This window comes from Carcharhinus amblyrhynchos, unplaced genomic scaffold (assembly GCF_965287045.1).
Source record: "Carcharhinus amblyrhynchos unplaced genomic scaffold, sCarAmb.v2.hapA scaffold_41, whole genome shotgun sequence".
In the NCBI taxonomy this organism is placed as follows: domain Eukaryota; kingdom Metazoa; phylum Chordata; class Chondrichthyes; order Carcharhiniformes; family Carcharhinidae; genus Carcharhinus; species Carcharhinus amblyrhynchos.
In genome coordinates, this window is record NW_027649782.1 from 3,661,864 (window position 1) to 3,681,129 (window position 19,266).

General features: G+C 43.2%; 1 protein-coding gene across 3 annotated transcripts in view; it reads right to left on the reverse strand.

Annotated features, from left to right (window-relative positions):
- The window catches only part of LOC145335781 (tyrosine-protein kinase STYK1), a 49,779-nt gene that overhangs the window by 15,492 nt on the left and 15,021 nt on the right, over positions 1-19,266 (reverse strand). For all 3 annotated transcript variants that reach the window (XM_080181510.1, XM_080181509.1, XM_080181511.1), the window contains exons 3-6: positions 17,796-17,936; positions 15,769-16,002; positions 12,547-12,728; positions 5,121-5,201 (exon numbers count right to left, since the gene is read on the reverse strand). In XM_080181510.1, coding sequence (XP_080037636.1) covers positions 5,121-5,201; positions 12,547-12,728; positions 15,769-16,002; positions 17,796-17,936 — 638 coding nt within the window. The remainder of the gene's footprint in view (positions 1-5,120; positions 5,202-12,546; positions 12,729-15,768; positions 16,003-17,795; positions 17,937-19,266) is intronic.

Consider the following 19,266-nt stretch of genomic DNA (forward strand, 5'->3'; position numbering starts at 1 on the left):
TATTTTAAGCTACAATAGTGATTTACAAATTACCAGTAAATTTGTCCCTGACATTCCATTAATCTGACTCAGCCACAACAGCCTAGTGTATTCCTGCATAAAGGACACAACTTCTTGCCACATACAGAAAAGATTTTGTTTGGAACGCAGGAGTGAGACAAAATGCCACATCTTCAAAAGTTTCTTTTCAATTTAAATTTTCCCTCCCACACCAGGCATATTCTCAGAAGACAGGGGCCTGTAAAATACAGGAAGTGCCTAGCCCACCACCCTCCTGCCCATCCTCTATCCTCGGCTGTTAAGTGAGGCAAGGAAGGAGATAGCAGGGGCGCTGGCAATAATGTTGAATTCCGCACTAGTCACAGCAGAGGTGCCAGAGAGACCGGAGGACAGCCAATGTGGCACTATTATTTAAGAAAGGAGGATGGGATAAACCAGGAAACTACAGGGGCCAATCTGTCTAACCTCAGATAAAAGTGGAATACTGTGGGTGCTGGAATCCAAAGCTAAAAACAGAAAATGCTGGAAAATCTCAACATGTCTGACAGCATCTGTGGGGAGAGAATAGAGCCAATGTTTGAGTCTGGATGACCCTTCGTCAGAGCTAAAAGCAAAGAGAATCAGCAGAGATTTATACTATTGGGGTAGGAGGGGAAATGGAGTGGGACAAATGAAAAATAACTGAGGATGAAGAAGACCGAGAAGGTGCTAAAGTGTCCATTAAGTGATCAGAATGAGTGAACAGCGGAACAGAGGTATGGATTGTTAAAGGACTGTCTGAGGGCAGATAGCTGAGTTGAGCTTCAAGAAAAAAGTGAAAGCAATGTGATAGTTCTGGATTTCAAAGTGAAATAGTTTTTGGATATTAGATTATACAGAATAGCACTTTATCTATTCACTAATGTACTCTAATGCACCTGAGAATATTTCTACTTTTAAAATGTTGGTCTTTCCCTTGACATGACAAGAACTTTGGGAAATTATCACTGATGATGATTACTCACATATATAAACTTATGTTACGGAATTTCATAATGACTTGTGAAGTAGATAGTGCCTCTTGTGCTAACTTTCATATGATTTGTGTATCCAAACCATGGTTCACACCTCTTCAGTGTTGGTGCGATTCATGTCACCTATAAAAACCCACCCTCTTCCATTAAATTTTCAGAAGGTCCAAGATACCGACTTCAACAGTGGTATCCACAATGTCAGGATGGCATAATTTGTGCCTCCCACCTGGCCTTTATCCTACACTGCTGAAAATTGCCAGTGTTGGGAATAGGGGCAGGAATCCTGGATTCGGGTCCTACCCACCATTTCATAAACCCCCATCTGACACACTTACCCACATTTGGGCATGAAAATCTGGCCTGGAGCATTTTGCAAAGCAGAAGAATATAAATAAGACCCTGATCCCAGAACAGAACCTTTTGCTGCCAAGCATGGGAAGGTGTGTGCTAATATACAGCAGTTTATGAATCTATGGAGAAAGTGTTCCTTGAACCCTGCAGATATGTACAGTATAAATATGTGCAAAAAAGCAGACTATTTTTAAATGTTTTCCCCCTTAAGTTTTCACTTTAGCATTGGGTTCATTACTCAAACAGAGACTCCCTTATTCAAACCTATGTCAAGTCGGCACCATGACGTGGAGATGCCAGTGTTGGACTGGGGTAAACACAGTAAGAAGTCTCACAACACCAGATTAAAGTCCAACAGGTTTATTTGGTAATAAACACCGCTAGCTTTTGGAGCGCTGCTCTTTCATCAGGTGAGTGGGGAGTTCTGACAAAAAGACGCGCATTCTAACCAGTATTCTGTGTGTGCCTTTATATGCCCTGTTTGTGATCACAACTCTCCATTCACCTGATAAAGGAGCAGCGCTCCGAAAGCTAGTCATGTTTACTATCAAGTAAACCTGTTGGACTTTAACCTAGTGTTGCAAGACAGCACCACCCAGAGGTCTAGAAAGACACAGCAAGAGGTCAAATTGCATTAAGTAATTTAGAGAGTTATGAGCATTAAATCCTCCACATCTGAAAGACAACGGATTAGGGGCACGATGAAATATCTTAGCTCAAACATTTTGCTAAAACTAATGCCTAATTAATCAAATTCCATACAATTATGGCCAGTACATTAAGATGCAGAATCTCACTTTGACTGAGGGCTTTGAACTTTGAGGTTGGGATTCTAATGAAAGCTCAGTCCTCCTAAGTTTCTTTGCCTCGGCGCTGTTAACTTGGAACAATCATAAACAATGTACTTCCCAGCATCAAACATTCTTTCATCTGAAATTTGACCTTCCAGATTCGAGCATTGTACGTAGCCAGAAATCATAGAAATACAGAAGTGAATCACCGTGCCTTTTGAACATTTGCACAGAATGTGTAGGCATCACTGGCTAGACCCAGCATTTGTTGCCATCCCTAATTGTCCTTGAGAAGTGATGGTGATCTGCCTTCTGGAACTGCTGCAGTCCATATGGTGTAGGTACACCCACAGTGTACGATACTCCTTATACACCTATAACTGTGTGGCCAAATTCTCCTTCAATTTGACTTTCAAGATTGCTGTTGACACCACTATAATGGGTCAGATCTCAAACAATGGTGAGACAAAGTATAGGAATGAGATAGAGAATCTGGTGAATTAATGCGGCAATAATAATCTCTCCCTCAATGTCAACAAAACGAAGGAGATTGTCCTCGGCTTCAGGAAGCGTAAAGGAGAACATGCCCCTGTCGACATCAACAGAGACGAAGTAACAAGGATCGAGAGCTTCAAGTTTTTAGGTGTCCAGATCACCAACAACCTGTCCTGGTCCCCCCCATGCCCACACTACAGTTAAGAAAGCCCACCAGCACCTCTATTTTCTCAGGAGACTGAGGGAATTTGGCATGTCAACTAACACTCTCACCAACTTTTACAGATGCACCACAGTAAGTATTCTTTCTGGTTGTATCACACCTTGATATGGCTCCTGCTCTGCCCAAGACCACAAGGAACTACAAAAGGTCTTGAATGTAGCCCAATCCATCATGCAAGCCAGCCTCCCATCCACTGACTCTGTCTACACTTCCCACTGCCTCGGCAAAGCGGCCAGCATAATTAAGGGCCCCATGCACCTGGACATTCTCTCTTCCACCTACGATATCAAGGGTAGGAGTCTTAGCTGGGTTGAAGAGCAGAAGGATCTTGGGGTCCGGGTCCATAGGACTCTTAAATCAGCCTCGCAGGTGGAGGATGTGGTCAAGAAGGCATATGGTGTACTGGCCTTCATTAATCGAGGGATTGAGTTTAGGAGTTGGGAGGTAATGCTGCAACTTTATAAGACCCTTGTCAGACCCCACTTGGAGTACTGTGCGCAGTTCTGGTCGCCTCACTACAGGAAGGATGTGGAAGCTATTGAGAGGGTGCAGAGGAGATTTACAAGAATGTTGCCTGGATTGGGAGGCATGCCTTATGAAGATAGGTTGAGGGAGCTAGGTCTCTTCTCCCTGGAGAGACGAAGGTTGAGAGGCGACCTGATAGAGGTTTATAAAATGTTGAGAAGAATAGATAGGGTGGATTCTCGGAGGCTATTTCCCAGGACTGAAATGGTCGCTACGAGAGGACACAGGTTTAAGGTGCTGGGAAGCAAGTACAGAGGAGATGTCAGGGATAAGTTTTTCACTCAGAGGGTGGTGAGTGAGTGGAATCGGTTGCCGTCGGTGGTGGTAGAGGCAAACTGACTGGGGTCTTTTAAGAGACTTTTGGATGAGTATATGGGATCTAATAGCATTGGAAGTTACTGATAGTTCTACGGCTTGGTAGGTATAGATGTGATTGGCGCAACTTGTGGGCCGAAGGGCGTGTTTGTGCTGTTCTATGTTCTATCGGGAAAAAGATACAAAATTCTGAGGTCATGTACCAACCGACTCAATGACAGCTTCTGCTGCTGTCAGACTTTTCAATGGACCTACCTTGCATTAAGTTGATCCTTCTCTACACTCTAGCTATGACTGTAACGCTACATTCTTCACTCTCTCCTCTATGAATGATATGTTTTGTCTGTATCGCGCACAAGAAAATACTTTTCACTGTATAATACATGTGACAAAAAAAATCAAATCAAAAATGTTATTAGGGGCATTTTGACCCAGAAACTGGGAAATTGCCTGAATTTCCTCTAAGAAAGAAATTGTGCTCAGACCCACATTCCATAGCTTTGCAAGTTACTCAGCTTCCAATACCTATCCAGCTCCCTTTTAAAATCATTTATAGAATCAGCTTCCATCAGTCAGGGAAAATATTCTCAGACTAAAATAATGCTGCTTACATTAAGAAGGGAATAGATAAGATAGAAGCAGGGAAGTTGTTTCCACTGGCGGGTGAAACCAGAACTAGGGGGTAGGGCCTCAAAATTAGGGGGAGCAGATTTAGGACTGAGTTGAGGAGGAACTTCTTCACCCAAAGGGTTGTGAATCTGGGGAATTCCCTGCCCAGTGAAGCAGTTGAGGCTGCCTCATTGAATGTTTTTAAGGCAAGGATAGATAGATTTTTGAACAGTAAAGGAATTAAGGGTTATGGTGAGCAGGTGGGTAAGTGGAGCTGAGTCCACAAAAACATCAGCCATGATCTTATTGAATGGTGGAGCAGGTTCAAGAGGCCAGATGGCCGACGCCTGCTCCTAGTTCTTATGCTCGTAGTCTGACTTTTAGGAAGCTTTGTTTCTGTGGACAGTTCAAACAGGGCATTTATGTGAAACTGCCCCAACTTCTTTCACTTTGGGCCCTGGAGGCTGCCCCTCCCACTTCCCAACTAAATTTGGGCTGGATCCAAACTCAAGCCTCAGGAATATGAACATAGAACAACCCACTCACCTGATTAAAGAGCAGTGCTCTGAAAGCTCGTGACACCAAATAAACCTGTTGGACTTTAACCTGGTGCGGTGAGACTTCTTTACTGTGCCCACACCAGTCAGACTCAGCATTCGTAACAATTAAAATTCACTGTAAAGCTTTACTAATGACTAAAAGTATCTACCCAATTTCACCAATGAAAATGGAGACCAGGAATTCATGTGTTATCTATGGTACACGTAATGTAAAGCAAAACTGAAAGTAGAAACCTACCAGTCCACATGCTACTTGTTTTGCAATGCTGTACACACTCTTCTCTGTGAGGTTCAGAACTTCTCCAGAACGAACTCCTGTCTATTAATAGAAACAATGTGGAAAAATAAACAGGATACTTCAGGTAAACTCCAACATGCTCTAAACACTGAATGTATGCAGTACATTTTGGCTTTATTCCATCATGTAGACAGACAGTGCAACTTGTACATCTGGCTCAGAACAAAGTGTTCACTGTGGCGTATTCTCAGGCTCATTATATTGAATATTAATAGCTGGGTGTAGATCCAATGATACATCAGCAAGTTATTGTTTTTAAAATTTTATAAAAAGGATAATTTACATCCACAGTGCAAAGAGGGAGAAATAACATTTTCCCCTTAATATATGAGAGGCAAAGGTGGTCAATAAACATGAGATATAGGGTGGTCTAGCACAGAAAGAGCTGGTCACCCCATCCAGCCTGTGCCAGTAAGTTTTACTCCCAGTCCAATCTGACAGACAAACTCAATTTCATTGCTCTTTTTAAAAGGATTTATCTGCTTGGTTTGAACAATGGTTTGTGGAAGAGAATTCAACATTCTAATATCTGCAAATAAATATTTCTGCCCTTTCCTCTAATTCTTTGAGTTTATCTGAAAACATTGCATCCTATTTAATGTTTCACTGGCCAAGCAAATGAATCCACCACTACGGTGGATAGGAAGGCCCCGTACAATATATTCCATTGAATATTATAGTGTCTTTATGAAATGTATTCATATCATGTTTCCTGTAAGCAGTAGGTTTAAATTTCAGTTCCGCTTTACACGGTGCCGATTTGTCTGCATCGGGCAACGCGCTCAAGTTTATTGATTAGTCACAAGTCGGCTTACATTAACACTGCAATGAAAATCCCCTAGTCGCCACACTCCGGTGCCTGTTCAGGTACACTGAGGGAGAATTTAGCATGGCAAATCCACCTAACCAGCATGTCTTTGGACTGTGGAAGGAAACCGGAGCACCTGGTGGAAACCCACGCAGATACAGGAAGTGCAAACTCCACGCAGACAGTGACCCAAGCCTGGAATCAAACCTCAGTCCCTGGCGTTGCGAGGCAGCAGTACTAACCACTGTATCACCGTGCTGCCACTTGCTGAGAATGTAGGCTAATGTTTGGTTCTAGCTAGGGATGTGTTTCTTTTAATCTAAGTTGATGCATTTTTGGTTTATTTGGTCTTCCCCTGGGGCTTCAGAGTAGGGTTTTGATTAGATTGATTGACAGAATCATGTGCTTAAGGGGAGGAGTTAAGCTTACAGTGAAAAGCAGGCAGTTACCACTGGGTTCTGAAAGAAGCAAGGGTGTCTTTCTGTCTCTTTCTCTCCCTGGTGGCTGCATTTTGGGACCTCTCAGTTGATGTTGTCTACACTAACTTTAGCAAGGCCACATGGTAGTTGTTTCACAAGGTCAAATCTCATGGAATCCAGGGTGAGCTAGCTAAATGGATACAAAATTTGCTTGATGACAGAAGCCAGAGGATGATTGTTTTTCAAACTGGAGGCCTGTGACCAGGGGTGTGCCTCAGGGATCGGTGCTGGGTCCACTCCTATTTGTCATTTACATTAATGATTTAGATGAGAATATTGGAGGCATGGTTAGTAAGTTTGCAGATGACACCAAAATTGGTGGCATAGTGAAGAAAGTTATCTCCAATTGCAATGGGATCTTGATCAATTGGGCCAGTGGGCTGATGAACGGCAGATAGAGTTTAATTTATATGCATTTTGGTCGATCCAACCAGTTAATGGTAGGGTGTTGGAGAGAATTATAGAACAAAGCGATCTAAGGGTATATGTTCATAGCTCCTTGAAAGTGGATTTCACTCTTTCCCCCCCACACAGAGGGTGGAGAGTGTCTGGAACAAGATGCCAGAGGTACTAATAGAGGCAGTACAACTTTGTCTTTTAAAAAGGATTTAGATGGTTACATGGATAAGACGGGCATAGAGGGATATGGGCCAAATGCGGGCAACTGGGACTAGCTTAGTGGTTAAAAATTGGGCAGCATGGACAAGTTGGGCCAAAGGGCCTGTTTCCATGCTGTAAACCTCTATGACTTGACTGGGAAAGTGTTGGCAGATTTTTCCCTCATGGGGGAATCTAGAACTATGGGCCACAGTTTCAAAATAAGGGGGCTATCATTTAAGACAGAGATGAGGAGGATATATTTGTCTCTGGATTTATTAGTTTATGAAATTCTCTTCTATAAAAGAGTAACATAGGCTGGGTCATTGAATATATTTAAGCCTGAATTAAACAGATCTTTGATTGATAAAAAGTATTCGAGGGTTGGGGCAGGGCAGGTAAGAAAGTGGACCTGAGGCTACAATTGGACTAACCATGATCTTGCTGGTTTAATGCGCTGAATGGCCGATTTCTGCTCTTAATTCTTACAAACATGGGTGTTTAAACACCCAGTGCTTCACAGGAGCAAAGCAAAACTGGACACTGAATAACATGCAGCAATTTTAAGTCAGGTGACCAAATGTTGGTCAAAGAAAGAGGTTTTAAGGAGTGTCTTAAAGGAAGGAAAAGAGAGAGAGAGAGAGAGTTGGAGACTTGAGATGGAGAACAATTCCAAAGTTTAGGATCAAAGTAACGAAAGCAACCAAGATTGTGGAATTGCCACCGTTGGACTAGGGTAGGGCAAGTAGTCTCACAACACGAAGTTAAAGTCCCACAGGTTTATTTGCCAAATAAATCTGTTGGACTTCAACCTGGTGTTGTAAGACTACTTCTAAAGCAACCAATGATGGAGTCATTAATCAGGAATGCTCAAGAATTAGATGAGCACTGATATCTCTGAGGGGTTGTTGCAGGAGGTGGAGGAGATTCCAGAGAGAAAGAGAGAGACAGAATGAGAATTTCAAAATCTCGGTTGTTTGACTGTGAGCCAATGCTCTGTGGAGAGATTCAAAGGCAGGGCTCTGGGGAAGATGGATTTGGGAGGCACCAACACAACCAAGGACTTTGGTGAAGTAAAGAAGGAGGGGGCAGGGCAGTAGTTTGCAAGCACAGTGGATTCAAGGGAAATGTTCATTAACAAATCCAAAGGAGATCTCGCACAAATCGATCCTTACAGTTGCCACGCGTACACATCTAAGCAAAAATTTTGAAGATCCAATGCACCCAAATGAATTAGTCATGCAACAAAAAAAAAAATAAAGGAAAAAAGAACAATGTCTGAAGAAATAAAATCATTAATATCTATTAACATAGGCAGGAGAAGAAGATTGGATGGTCAGCAGCTTAGAAGGAATAAGGTCATGGAAGGAGCAGGCTTCCATAGACAAAGTGAGCTCGGAGAGGGCATTGAAGGAAGTGGGGAATGGGAGATAGGAAATAAACTGGAGAAAGATGAGGGCAGAGCAAAGCTTTAGAGAAGTATGGCTGCGTGAATTACTAGAATGGAAGGACATTGCCGAGACAGCTGGTTAGATGGTCTCAGTAACAAAATCCACGAACTCACACTTTGTATTGGAGGTGAGTCGAGAGGAAAGGGAAAAGAACTTTAAGACAGTTTGTAAAAGAAGACAAGGTTATCTTTGCATTCCAGGATGTTCTTGGAATAATGAATACTTCACGAGGCACAATAGTGCAGCCCTTTCCAAGCTGTGGCTGGCAACAACTGTTCTGGTCACAGAAACAGAGGATAGGCTTGCAAGCTCTAGTGTGCTGAGACTGCCTTGGCATCAACTCTCAGGCAGTCTTTAGCACTGCCCTTGCCCTACTTGTCTCTCCAGTTGGGCCAAAGGGAGCAATGGACCAGCCAGGAGGGCGAGGAGACTTTAGAGCATCTTGTGTAATCCGCAAACCCCAAATGAGATGCTACCAGTCCCACCTTTGCACCAAGCAGGGTGGCAGCTGCAGAACTTCTATTGGGGACAGGCTTGCATTAATGGCTTCCGACTGTAGGGGGCAGTATGCAGCAAGTCATAGCCACAGCTGCCCACCTCTATATGGGGCAGGATGGGTGAGACTTCACTGAGTCCTCTGTCATTGGGGAATCTGAAGAGTTAGGCCGAAACCAACACAAAATACATGAAATAATAATGCTTTTACAAAGTACTTTAAAACACTGATTTTCATATTAATATGATGTACTATAATGCCAAACTTTAATACTTACATACTGAATGTTACTATTTTGGTTTTGTTGGGATTAGGCTCACATTAATTTTCCAAGTGTTGAAAGATATTGGAAGAGTTTGGGAAGTGCAGTGATATTGTTTTATGCAGTCATTTCAGATCTGGCAATGGATGACTTAACCCAATGTCCATCATGTACACTCAACTCTGTGCGTCAGTTAAGGGAGTGGAGGTGAGGCTGTTCCAAGAAAAAGGCCAGGATGAGAGAGAAAGTAATGGTTTGTTGGGAACCGGGGCGTTGAAAGTGGAGCTGAGGGTGCAGCCGAGTGAATCAATACTTGCAGAATGTCGCTTACTTTCCGAATCCAGACTTCCGCAGGCCCAGGAAACACAAAGAGAAACCTGAAAATGGAGGCACAGAGCCTCTTTAAAAAGGTTTCATCAACCAACCCACCTCCTGAGAATTGATAGTTTGAGGGACAGGCAGTCAGTCTTTGTAAATACCGGGTATGGCTGGGTGTCTGCTTCAGATTTTATATTGCTTAACTTCTCATCCAACTCAAACCCCCAATGTGTCTACAGAAAGCATTTGCTTGTCTTGTGATTGCTGCCATTTTTTTCTCAATCTTTCAAATCTCGCTTTTTGCAATTTTCCTTTATATTTGACTTGACATTTAAAAAAAAATTTGCTCCAATATGCTCAGCACCAGAAATGTTCCTTCTAAGTGAGAAAGATCCTCACACGAGCTGATCCAGTTAAAACCTGGAACTTGGCGGGTAAGAGATTTGCAATCTGACTTTACACAATGAAACACACACCTGTAGATGGACTGAATTTACACAGCATCACAAAGCACTTCACTGCCAATAGCATTCATTTCAAATAAAACTGATAAAAATCAGGAAATGATATATAACACAGCAAGAACGCTGGAGTCTCTGTCAATGTAATGGAAATGCAAGTATCACTTTCAATAGGACCATAGGAGCAGAATTAGGCCATGTGACCCATCTAGTCTGCTCCACCATTCAATCATGGCTGATAAGTTTCTCAACCCCATTCTCCCACCATAACCTCTGACTCCCTCACCAATCGAGTATCTATCTATCTCTGCCTTTTATACTCAATGACCTGGCCTCCATAGCCTTCTGTGTCAATGAACTCCACAGATTCGCCATGCTTTGGCTGAAGGAATCCCTGCTTATCTCAATCGATACAAGGTGGTCATTTTTTGGAGACAGTCTCTTTTAAATTGTAAGCTATCTTCTTTCAAGCAACTGTGTTCTTGTATTTAGCGGAATGTTATACTAATGACTCTGGAAAGTCTGGACACAGATTTTCGCAATGTCGGACGAAGGTCCCCCGACATAATAAATCCACATAGCAAAGAACAAAGAACAACACAGCACGGGAAACAGGCCTTTCGGCCCAACAAGCCCGCGCCACCATTTTAACATTCTGAGTTCCCTCTTCCACCCATGACCCTTGTCTACGCTTATGGCACTCCACATTGGAAACCAGATTGAGGGGAGACTAATTTAGGGACAATTTGTTATACCAATCAACCTAGGAGTACAGTCTAAGGTAGACCGAGGGTTTGAATATCAAAGGTTAAAATGTCAGTCCCCAATAAAATACAGCTCATCAAGAGTTGCCTGTCAAAGCACTCAAATAAATGTCTTCCCTGAGAGAGTTTCATTGCCACTGGTGAGGGATTACTTACAGCACAGACCGCCTTCACCTGAATCTTGGCAATCCAGAAGCCAGCATATATTAAGATTCTGATGCCAGTTGTAAGGAATAGCAAAAGCAGATCATACAGCCCCCCCGAGCCTGCTCTGCCATTCAATATGATCATGGCTGATCTTCCTTTCAATTCTATTCTCCTGTCTGCTTGATTCAGTGAGACAACAAAGATTTGTCGCTCGTAACCCTGAATATTTCTGGAATGAACTTTGTGAGGCACAAAACAATGCCAGCCTTGTCTCTGTTGGCAGCACTCTCTCTCCCACCACCACCACCAAACCCCCATTCCCCCACCCCCAATGAGACATGATCATCTAATCCCAGCAGACGCTTCGCTGCCGTGCGGGGGAGAGGGCCGCATTGTCAGAGGGATCATTTTTCAGATGAGCTGTTTAGCCAGCAACCCGCTCAGGTGGACAGCAACATTGCATTGGGGAATTATCCCTGGCCAAAGATACCCTTGCACCAGGGTTCACACCTGGCCATTTATCTCACTGCTGTTTGTGGGACCGTTGTGTATGCAGTTTGGTTGCTGTTTCCAACAGTGACTACACTTCAAAAAAGGTATTTAATTGGCTGTGAAGTACTTTTAGACGTCCTGGGATCATGAAAGGTGCTATATGAATGCAATTTCTCTTTCTTTGGAGAGTGCCAAAGAACTTTTTTTTAACCACAGCCATGTACACCTTTGTCATAGAAATCATCATAGAAACTCTACGTGCAGAAAGAGGCCCTTCGGCCCATCCAGTCAGCACCGAACACAATCCCACCCAGGCCCTACCCCCATATCCCTACATATTATACTCACTAATCCATCTAACCTATGCATCCCTGGACACTAAGGGGCAATTTCTTAGCATGGCCAATCAACCTAACCCGCACATCTTTGGACTGAGGGAGGAAACCAGTGTACCCGGAGGAAACCCATGCAGACATGAGGAGAATGTGCAAACTCCACACAGACAGTGACCCGAGCTGAGAATCGAACCTAGGTCCCTGGAGCTGTGAAGCTGCAGTGCTAACCACTGTGCTACCGTACCACCCTATAGATTTCATTCTTTTGGCATGCTAGCAATGAGGCAGAAGCTCAATAAAGGGAAGCTTTCCCATGCTGTCTAATATTAACATTTATACAAAAGAAGAAAGGGAAGTTGCAGTGCATCTCATTGTTGATACACACCAATAATCATCAGTGATGGAAGGAATGTTTAGAGGGCTGCTTTGTCTTGGAGGGTATTGAGTTTTTGAGAGTATTGTTGGAGTTGCTCTCATCCAGGCAAGTGGAGAGTATTCATTCCATCATACTCTTGACTTGTAGACGATTTAAGTAAGGAGGTGAGTTACTTGCCGCAGAATTCCCAGCCTCTGACCTGTTCTGGTGGCCACAGTGTTGATAATGGCTAATCCAGTTCCATTTCCGGTCAGTGGTGGGGGGGGGGTTTGGTGATAGTGATGCCGTGATCGTTACTTCATTGTAATTAAGGAACTGAGTTTCAATAATGCCTCATTAAATTCTCAGGAAACATACAGCAAAATAAGTTAGCCACAAACCTCACGTAATTGCCATAATGCATGCAGTAGGCAGCCCCCATTCACATACTCCAGAAACAGGTACAGGGGGACTGTCTCCGTCCGACATCCCAACAGTTTCACAATGGACTCATGGTTACAGACTTTCGTGTGGAACTTTAGCAGGTCCAAGAAGTCTAACACCTCCTTCGCGTTTGCATTATCTAGGGGAAAAACAAGCCAGAAACATTGTCTCTGTTTTATAGATTATAGACATTGCTAGATCCTGCCCATTTCCTGCCTCACAAACTTTACCACTAGCTTCTAGCTAAATGTGGGACCAGGATTTCGGAGGATCTCAAGGGAAAGCACGACCATCCTCTCAGGGTCTAGAAGGCTACTTCTGTTCCTCGTGGCCTGGATACACCCTTCCCACCTGCTTCCAACCTGGCAGAGAACCCATCCAAGCTCAGACTCTGGTTACAATAGAGAGGAAGACCCAATTGATAGAAATTTTTGCCTGCATTAGACAGGCATGCTGCAGAATGGGAAAGCACCAAGCCCTGCACAGACAAGTAATTTGCTCACTCTGAACTGGTTTCCAATAGGCACGTCATGCTGAAAACCAACCTCATAGCTCCCTCTGCTGACAACAATACTTCATCAGCCAAGTTACTCATTAGCCAAACATACGTCATTACAGGATGAATAAGTTCAACCACAAACTCTCTGAGCAAAGGCAGAACAAAAGTCTTGGACAAAAGAGACCATCCAGCCCAGTGTATTTGTATTATGATTATTCTGTCATATCTTTATTTTATAGTTTTTATATAGTATTAATAGCACAGATCTCAGACCGGACATACAACCCAAGGTGCTCATTAAGACCCCGCAGAAATCTGCTCCCAAGACGCTGAGCTGTATAAAATCCATATAAATGATTTTCCAGCAGGGACAGGAGTGTAACATGGCAAAATTTGTGGATGATACTAAAATAGGTGGGAAAGTGGGCAGTGAAGAGGATATAAAGATTGTAGAGACAGATATAGATAGGCTAGGAGAATGGTCCAAAATTTGGCAGATGGAGTTTAATGTGGATAATTGTGAGATTATCCGCTTTGGCAGGAAAAAATAGAAAGACAAGTTATTTTTTAAATGGAAAGCAGATTCAAAATGCTTCCGGACAGAGGGATCTGGGTGGCTTTGTTCATGAATCACAGAAAGTCAATATGCAGGCACAGCATGTAATAAAAAAGGCAAATGGAATGTTGACATTTATTGCAAAGGGACTGGAGTATAAGAGGAGAGAAGTGTTGTTGCAATTGCATAGGGTGTTGGTGAGACCACATCTGGAGCCCTGTGTCCATTTTTGGTCTCCATAAAGAAAGAGGGCATGTATTTCAGCAACAACCAACCACTAGAACATGGTAAGCAGCTTCCTTCACCATCACTGAAGGTCCTTCATAAAAATAACACATCACATCACCATGTGAGCACATGTTGATGTGACGTGTTATTTTTGTGAAGGACAGGTGCTCACATCAGCACAACTTCAAGTTCAGATGTCGAATCATTTTTGCTTTGCATTAAATTGTGAAGCTGATGGATAACTAAAATCTCAAAAAATTTTTACCTTCCCCGGAAAACCTTCCGAATCTTTCACACAGAAATATGGGCTTGAATGAGAGGCACAATTTCAAATCCTTAATAGAACTAGGGTTACTGTGGGGATAATAACTTATTTCATTAAATGCAGATTTTAGCCTGACTCATGGCTAAAATTCTCTATCATTGCCAGAGAGAATGGAGAATTTGACATTCCGACAAACTCCATTCACTGTAGTGGGATCGGAGAATCCAAGCCATGGGCAAGGTCAGAGAATTCCGGCCTATGGATAAATTCATAAGAAGAAAATAAGAACTAGGAACAGGAGCAGGCCATCTGGCCCCTCGAGCCTGCTCCACATTCAATAAGATCAGCTCCACTTACCCACCCACTCTCCCTATCCTTTAACTTCTTTACTGTTCAAAAGTCTATCTATCCTTGCCTTAAAAACATTCAACAAGGTAGCCTCAACTGCTTCACTGGGCAGGGAATTCCACAGATTTACAAAAGGTCACTTTTCAGAAAAAAGCTTCAAAATTCACACAAATGATAGCTAGACTAAGGATCATTTAAAAATGAATATAGAAAAACCATGACACACACGAATAGGCTTCTAATTGATCATTCAGGTGATGCAATGGATATCTGGTCACATTTATAACTTATTAATAGTTTCTCTGCAAAACATCAGCTGTAAATATCTTTCAATAGAAACTGACTGTGGCTTATTCAAGTGTTCACTGCCTTAGATCTTCATGTGTTAACCATATATTCACAGTCAGTTTGTTTCACAATTACAAGTCATGAAGTTGGTTTACCTTGGCGTAGCCCAACTCTGTAACCACACCAACACTGCAAAACTACGAGATACAAACCTTTGAAAAAGGAAGCTCATGAAGTGGATGCTGAGGACCGCATATTTCCCTTGGAGACGAGGATCATGATTCAGGAGATTTCCTGTCATTGCGATCCTGCCCTCCTGTCTGGTGTGCTTGCCCATGTCATCTTCATAGTGGGAGACAAAAAGTCATGGCCACTGTGTCCTGAAGCAGGCCCATGGCAGGAATGAAGGGGGCAGATCAGTTAGAAGATCTGTGTGCATTTGTTGGGACCTGAGTTCAGTTTTGTACCTGAAAGTTAGATACCCTAACCTTCATCCCTCACTCATCTCCCCATGCCCACTCCATGGGCTGCACAGTAGTTAGCACAAGTGCCTCACAGTGCCAGGGACCCGGGTTCCATTCCCTGCTTGGAGACATTCCTGTCTGTGCAGAGTCTGCACATTCTCCCCATGTCTGCATGGGTTTCCTCCGGATGCTCCAGTTTCCTCCCATAGTTCAAAATACGTGCTGGTCAGCTGCATTGGCCATGCTAAATTCTCCATCAGTGTACCTGAACAGGCACCGGAGTGTGGCGACTAGGTGAATTTCACAGTAACTTCATTGCAGTGTTAATGTAAGCCTACTTGTGACACTAATAGATAAAATATTTTAAAAGTTCCAATTTGACAAAAAAGTACCTGTATACAGTCTAAAATAGACTAGCTAAGATCTTAGCTTTCAGAATATTATTTATCCCACTGGCTACGAGAAGTAGAGTCAAGTCACTACAAAAAGAATGGTGTGATTGGATAGCATGAAGGAACATTGCTTACTCACCATGGAGAGATTTAAACACGGCTTTCACCTCTCTAGATCCATCTGCAGCAAGGATATTGGCCTTGAATATTGGGCCATAGCTCCCGCTCTGCATATATTCCAAATTCCCAGTGAGTTTTTCAGCTGGAATTTCCCACCGCTCTAGGGAAGGATCCTTGGCTGCCAAAATCCACTCTGTTGCATTTGTCATTGATTCATATTCATTCTCCGATTGCTTTGAAGACTCAGGTTTATCTACACAAAGATTCAGATTCAAGATCACTCAGAACAGGTTAAAAAATAGGCCGTTATCAAACAAGTACAAAGATAAAGAACTGAACAAGATGCAGTTGTTGGGTGGTCTAACTTATAGGATAATGCCTGCCGGGAATGCAACCACAAACTCAGAGCATTCCAGAATCCAAACTTCCAAAATTTAAGGAACCAATGATCATGATTTCAAAGTAATCATATCAAGAAAGCACAAACAGAAAATCTGAGCAGGTGTTATTCCCAGGAGAGGCCGTAACAACTTCAACAAGCAGTTTCCATCAATGGATTTTGGAAACAGGATAGTAAGCATTTGAAATTGCTTTGATCTTCCCCACACAGCAAGTTTAGCACCTGATATATTGCCCAGCAGCAATGCTGCACTTGCTGTATTACTGCAAGGTGCAGTTGATTTATAAGTTACCCTTTCCAGCATTACCAAGCCTCACATGTTCACTGATAACATCCTGTGTTGCTTCAACCTACTGCATCAGTTACCTGGCTGCTGCCTTTCCCTGCTCAGTCCAAGACCACAAGAAAATATAAAGGGTCCTAAATGAAGCCCAGTGCAGTACACTAACCAGCCTCCCATCCATTGACTCTGTCTACATTGCTGTTGCCTCGGAAAAGCAGCCAGCATAATCAAGGACCTCACGTGCCCCGGACATTCTCTCTTCTGCCTTCTTCCATCAGGAAAAAGATGCAAAAGTCGGAGGTCACGCACCAACCGATTCAAGAACAGCTTCTTCCCTGCTGCTGTCAGGCTTTTGAATGGACCTACCTTGTATTAAGCTGATCTTTCTCTACAACCTAGCTATGACTGTAACACGACATTCTGCACCCTCTTGTTTCTTTCTCTATGTACGGTATGTTTTGTCTGTATAGCGTACAAGAAACGATATTTTTCACTGTATGTTTATACGTGTGACAATAATAAATCAAATAGTGCATAAGAAACAATACTTCCTCACTGTGTACATGTGAAAATAATAAAGCAAATCAAACATTTAAAGAAAGGAAAATGAAAGAACTGAAGCAAAATAATGCAGAAGCTAGAAAATGCAAGGGTAGCTGATTGCTGCTTTAGAGCTTCAGTGCAGACTCGATGGGCTGAATGGCAGCCTTCTATTCTACAGAATTCTACGAGGATGGAAAGGCACTATGATCCTTTACACAGTTGCTCCTGGTATCAACTTCAAGATTCTACAGATACAAAGATTTTAAACATCAGACATCTCTCTTTCAGGAGTTCCGTTTCTCTGTTCCAATCACATCCCAATTATGATTACTCCCAATTAGCCTCCTGAAAAGCACACCACCTAAAAACATTCACTCCCTCCATCACTGACACAGAGTGGCCACCATGTGTACCATTTACAAGATGCTCTGCAACAACTCACCAAGGCTCTTTTGACAGCACCTTCCAAACCCGTGACCACTACCATCCAAAAAGACAAGGACAGCAGATATCTGGGAGTTCCTTCACTGTCACTGGGTCAAAATCTTAGAACTCCCTCCCTAACCACACTGTGGGTGTACCTGCACCACGTGGACTGCAGCGATTCAAGAAGGTAGCTCATCACCATCTTCTCAAGGGCAATCCAGGATGGGCAACAAATGAGGCACCCACGCCGTGTGAAAGAATAAATGAAATGGGAAGCATTCCATGTTAGGTGTACATTGCACATTAGCTCATAAACCTGCAGAACTACAGAACTAAGTAGAGAGCGCCAACATTTCCCGTAACAGCTTGTCTCAGGTAACAGAAGATTACCCACCTTGCAGTAATATGATTGGAGCACGTTCCCTCTCTTGTTTCATCTTGCAAGTCTTCCATATGATGATAATGATCAAAACCACTGATGACAAGCCAAGGATCACTGGAATGATGATAACCCCATTGTTTATACCATTGACATCTGTGAGGGAGCAAGAGACAGATATCTGCTGTGCTGCATTCTTTGTAACAAAGCTTCAAATACACAACACTGGAAGATTGCATTTATCTCCTGAGTTCGAGTGGTTCAACACAATGTGCTTAGCTGCAATGAGAAATGCTCCTATGATTCTATGAATTCACTGCAGAGTTCAACAATCTAGAACTGTGTCCAACAGAGACTTCATAAGAACATAACAACATAAGAAGTAGGAGCAGGAGTAAGCCATCTTGCCCTTCGAGCCTGCCCCGCCATTCAATAAGATCATGGCTGATCTGAAGTGGATCAGTTCCACTTTCCTGCTTTCTCCCCATAACCCTTAATTCCCTTGCCTACCAAAAACCTATCTACCCGTGTCTTAAATATATTTAGCGAGGTAGCCTCCACCACTTCAACGGGCAGAGAATTCCAGAGATTCACCACCCTTTGAGTGAAGAAGTTCCTCCTCAACTCCATTCTAAACTGCACCCTCCCCCCCTTATCTTGAGGGGGGCCCTCTAGTCCTGTTGTCCTTTCTGAGCGGGAAGAATCTCTCTACCTCTACCCTATCCATCCCCTCCATTATCTTATACATCTCTATAAGATCCCCCCTCATCCTTCTAGTGCCCTGTACAGTTGCAGCAAGACCTCCCTGCTTTTATATTCTATCCCCCTCACTATAAAGGCCAGCATCCCATTCGCCTTCTTGATCACTTGCTGCACCTGCAGACTGGGTTTTTGCGACTCATGCACAAGGACCCCCAGGTCCCTTGCACCGTAGCATGCTGCAGCTTTTCGCCCTTTAAATAGTAATCCCTCCTACTATTATTCCTGCCAAAGTGGATAACCTCACACTTGCTAGTAGAATCATAGAATCCCTACAGAGCAGAAGGAGACCATTCGGCCCATCAAGTCTGCACTGACCACAATCCCACTCGCGCCCTAACCCCTTTACCCTAACTAGTCACCCTACACTAAGGGGAAATATAGCATGGCCAATCCACCTAACCCACACATCTTTAGACTGTGTGGGGAGCCGGAGCACCCGGAGGAAACCCACGCAGACACAGGGAGAACGTGCAGTCTCTGCACAGACAGTGACCCAAACCGGGAATTGAACCCGGGTCTCTGGCACTGAGGCAGCAATGCTAACCACTGTGCCACACAGAGCATTAGCCTGAGCCTCTGAGTGACTAATTTAGTGATATAACCAAAAGAGAAAAATGCTGGAAAATCTCAGCAGGTCTGGCAGCATCTGTAAAAGAGAAAAGAACTGACATTTGAAATCTAGATGACCATTTTTCAACTTCATGAACAATATAACTCTGTGGAT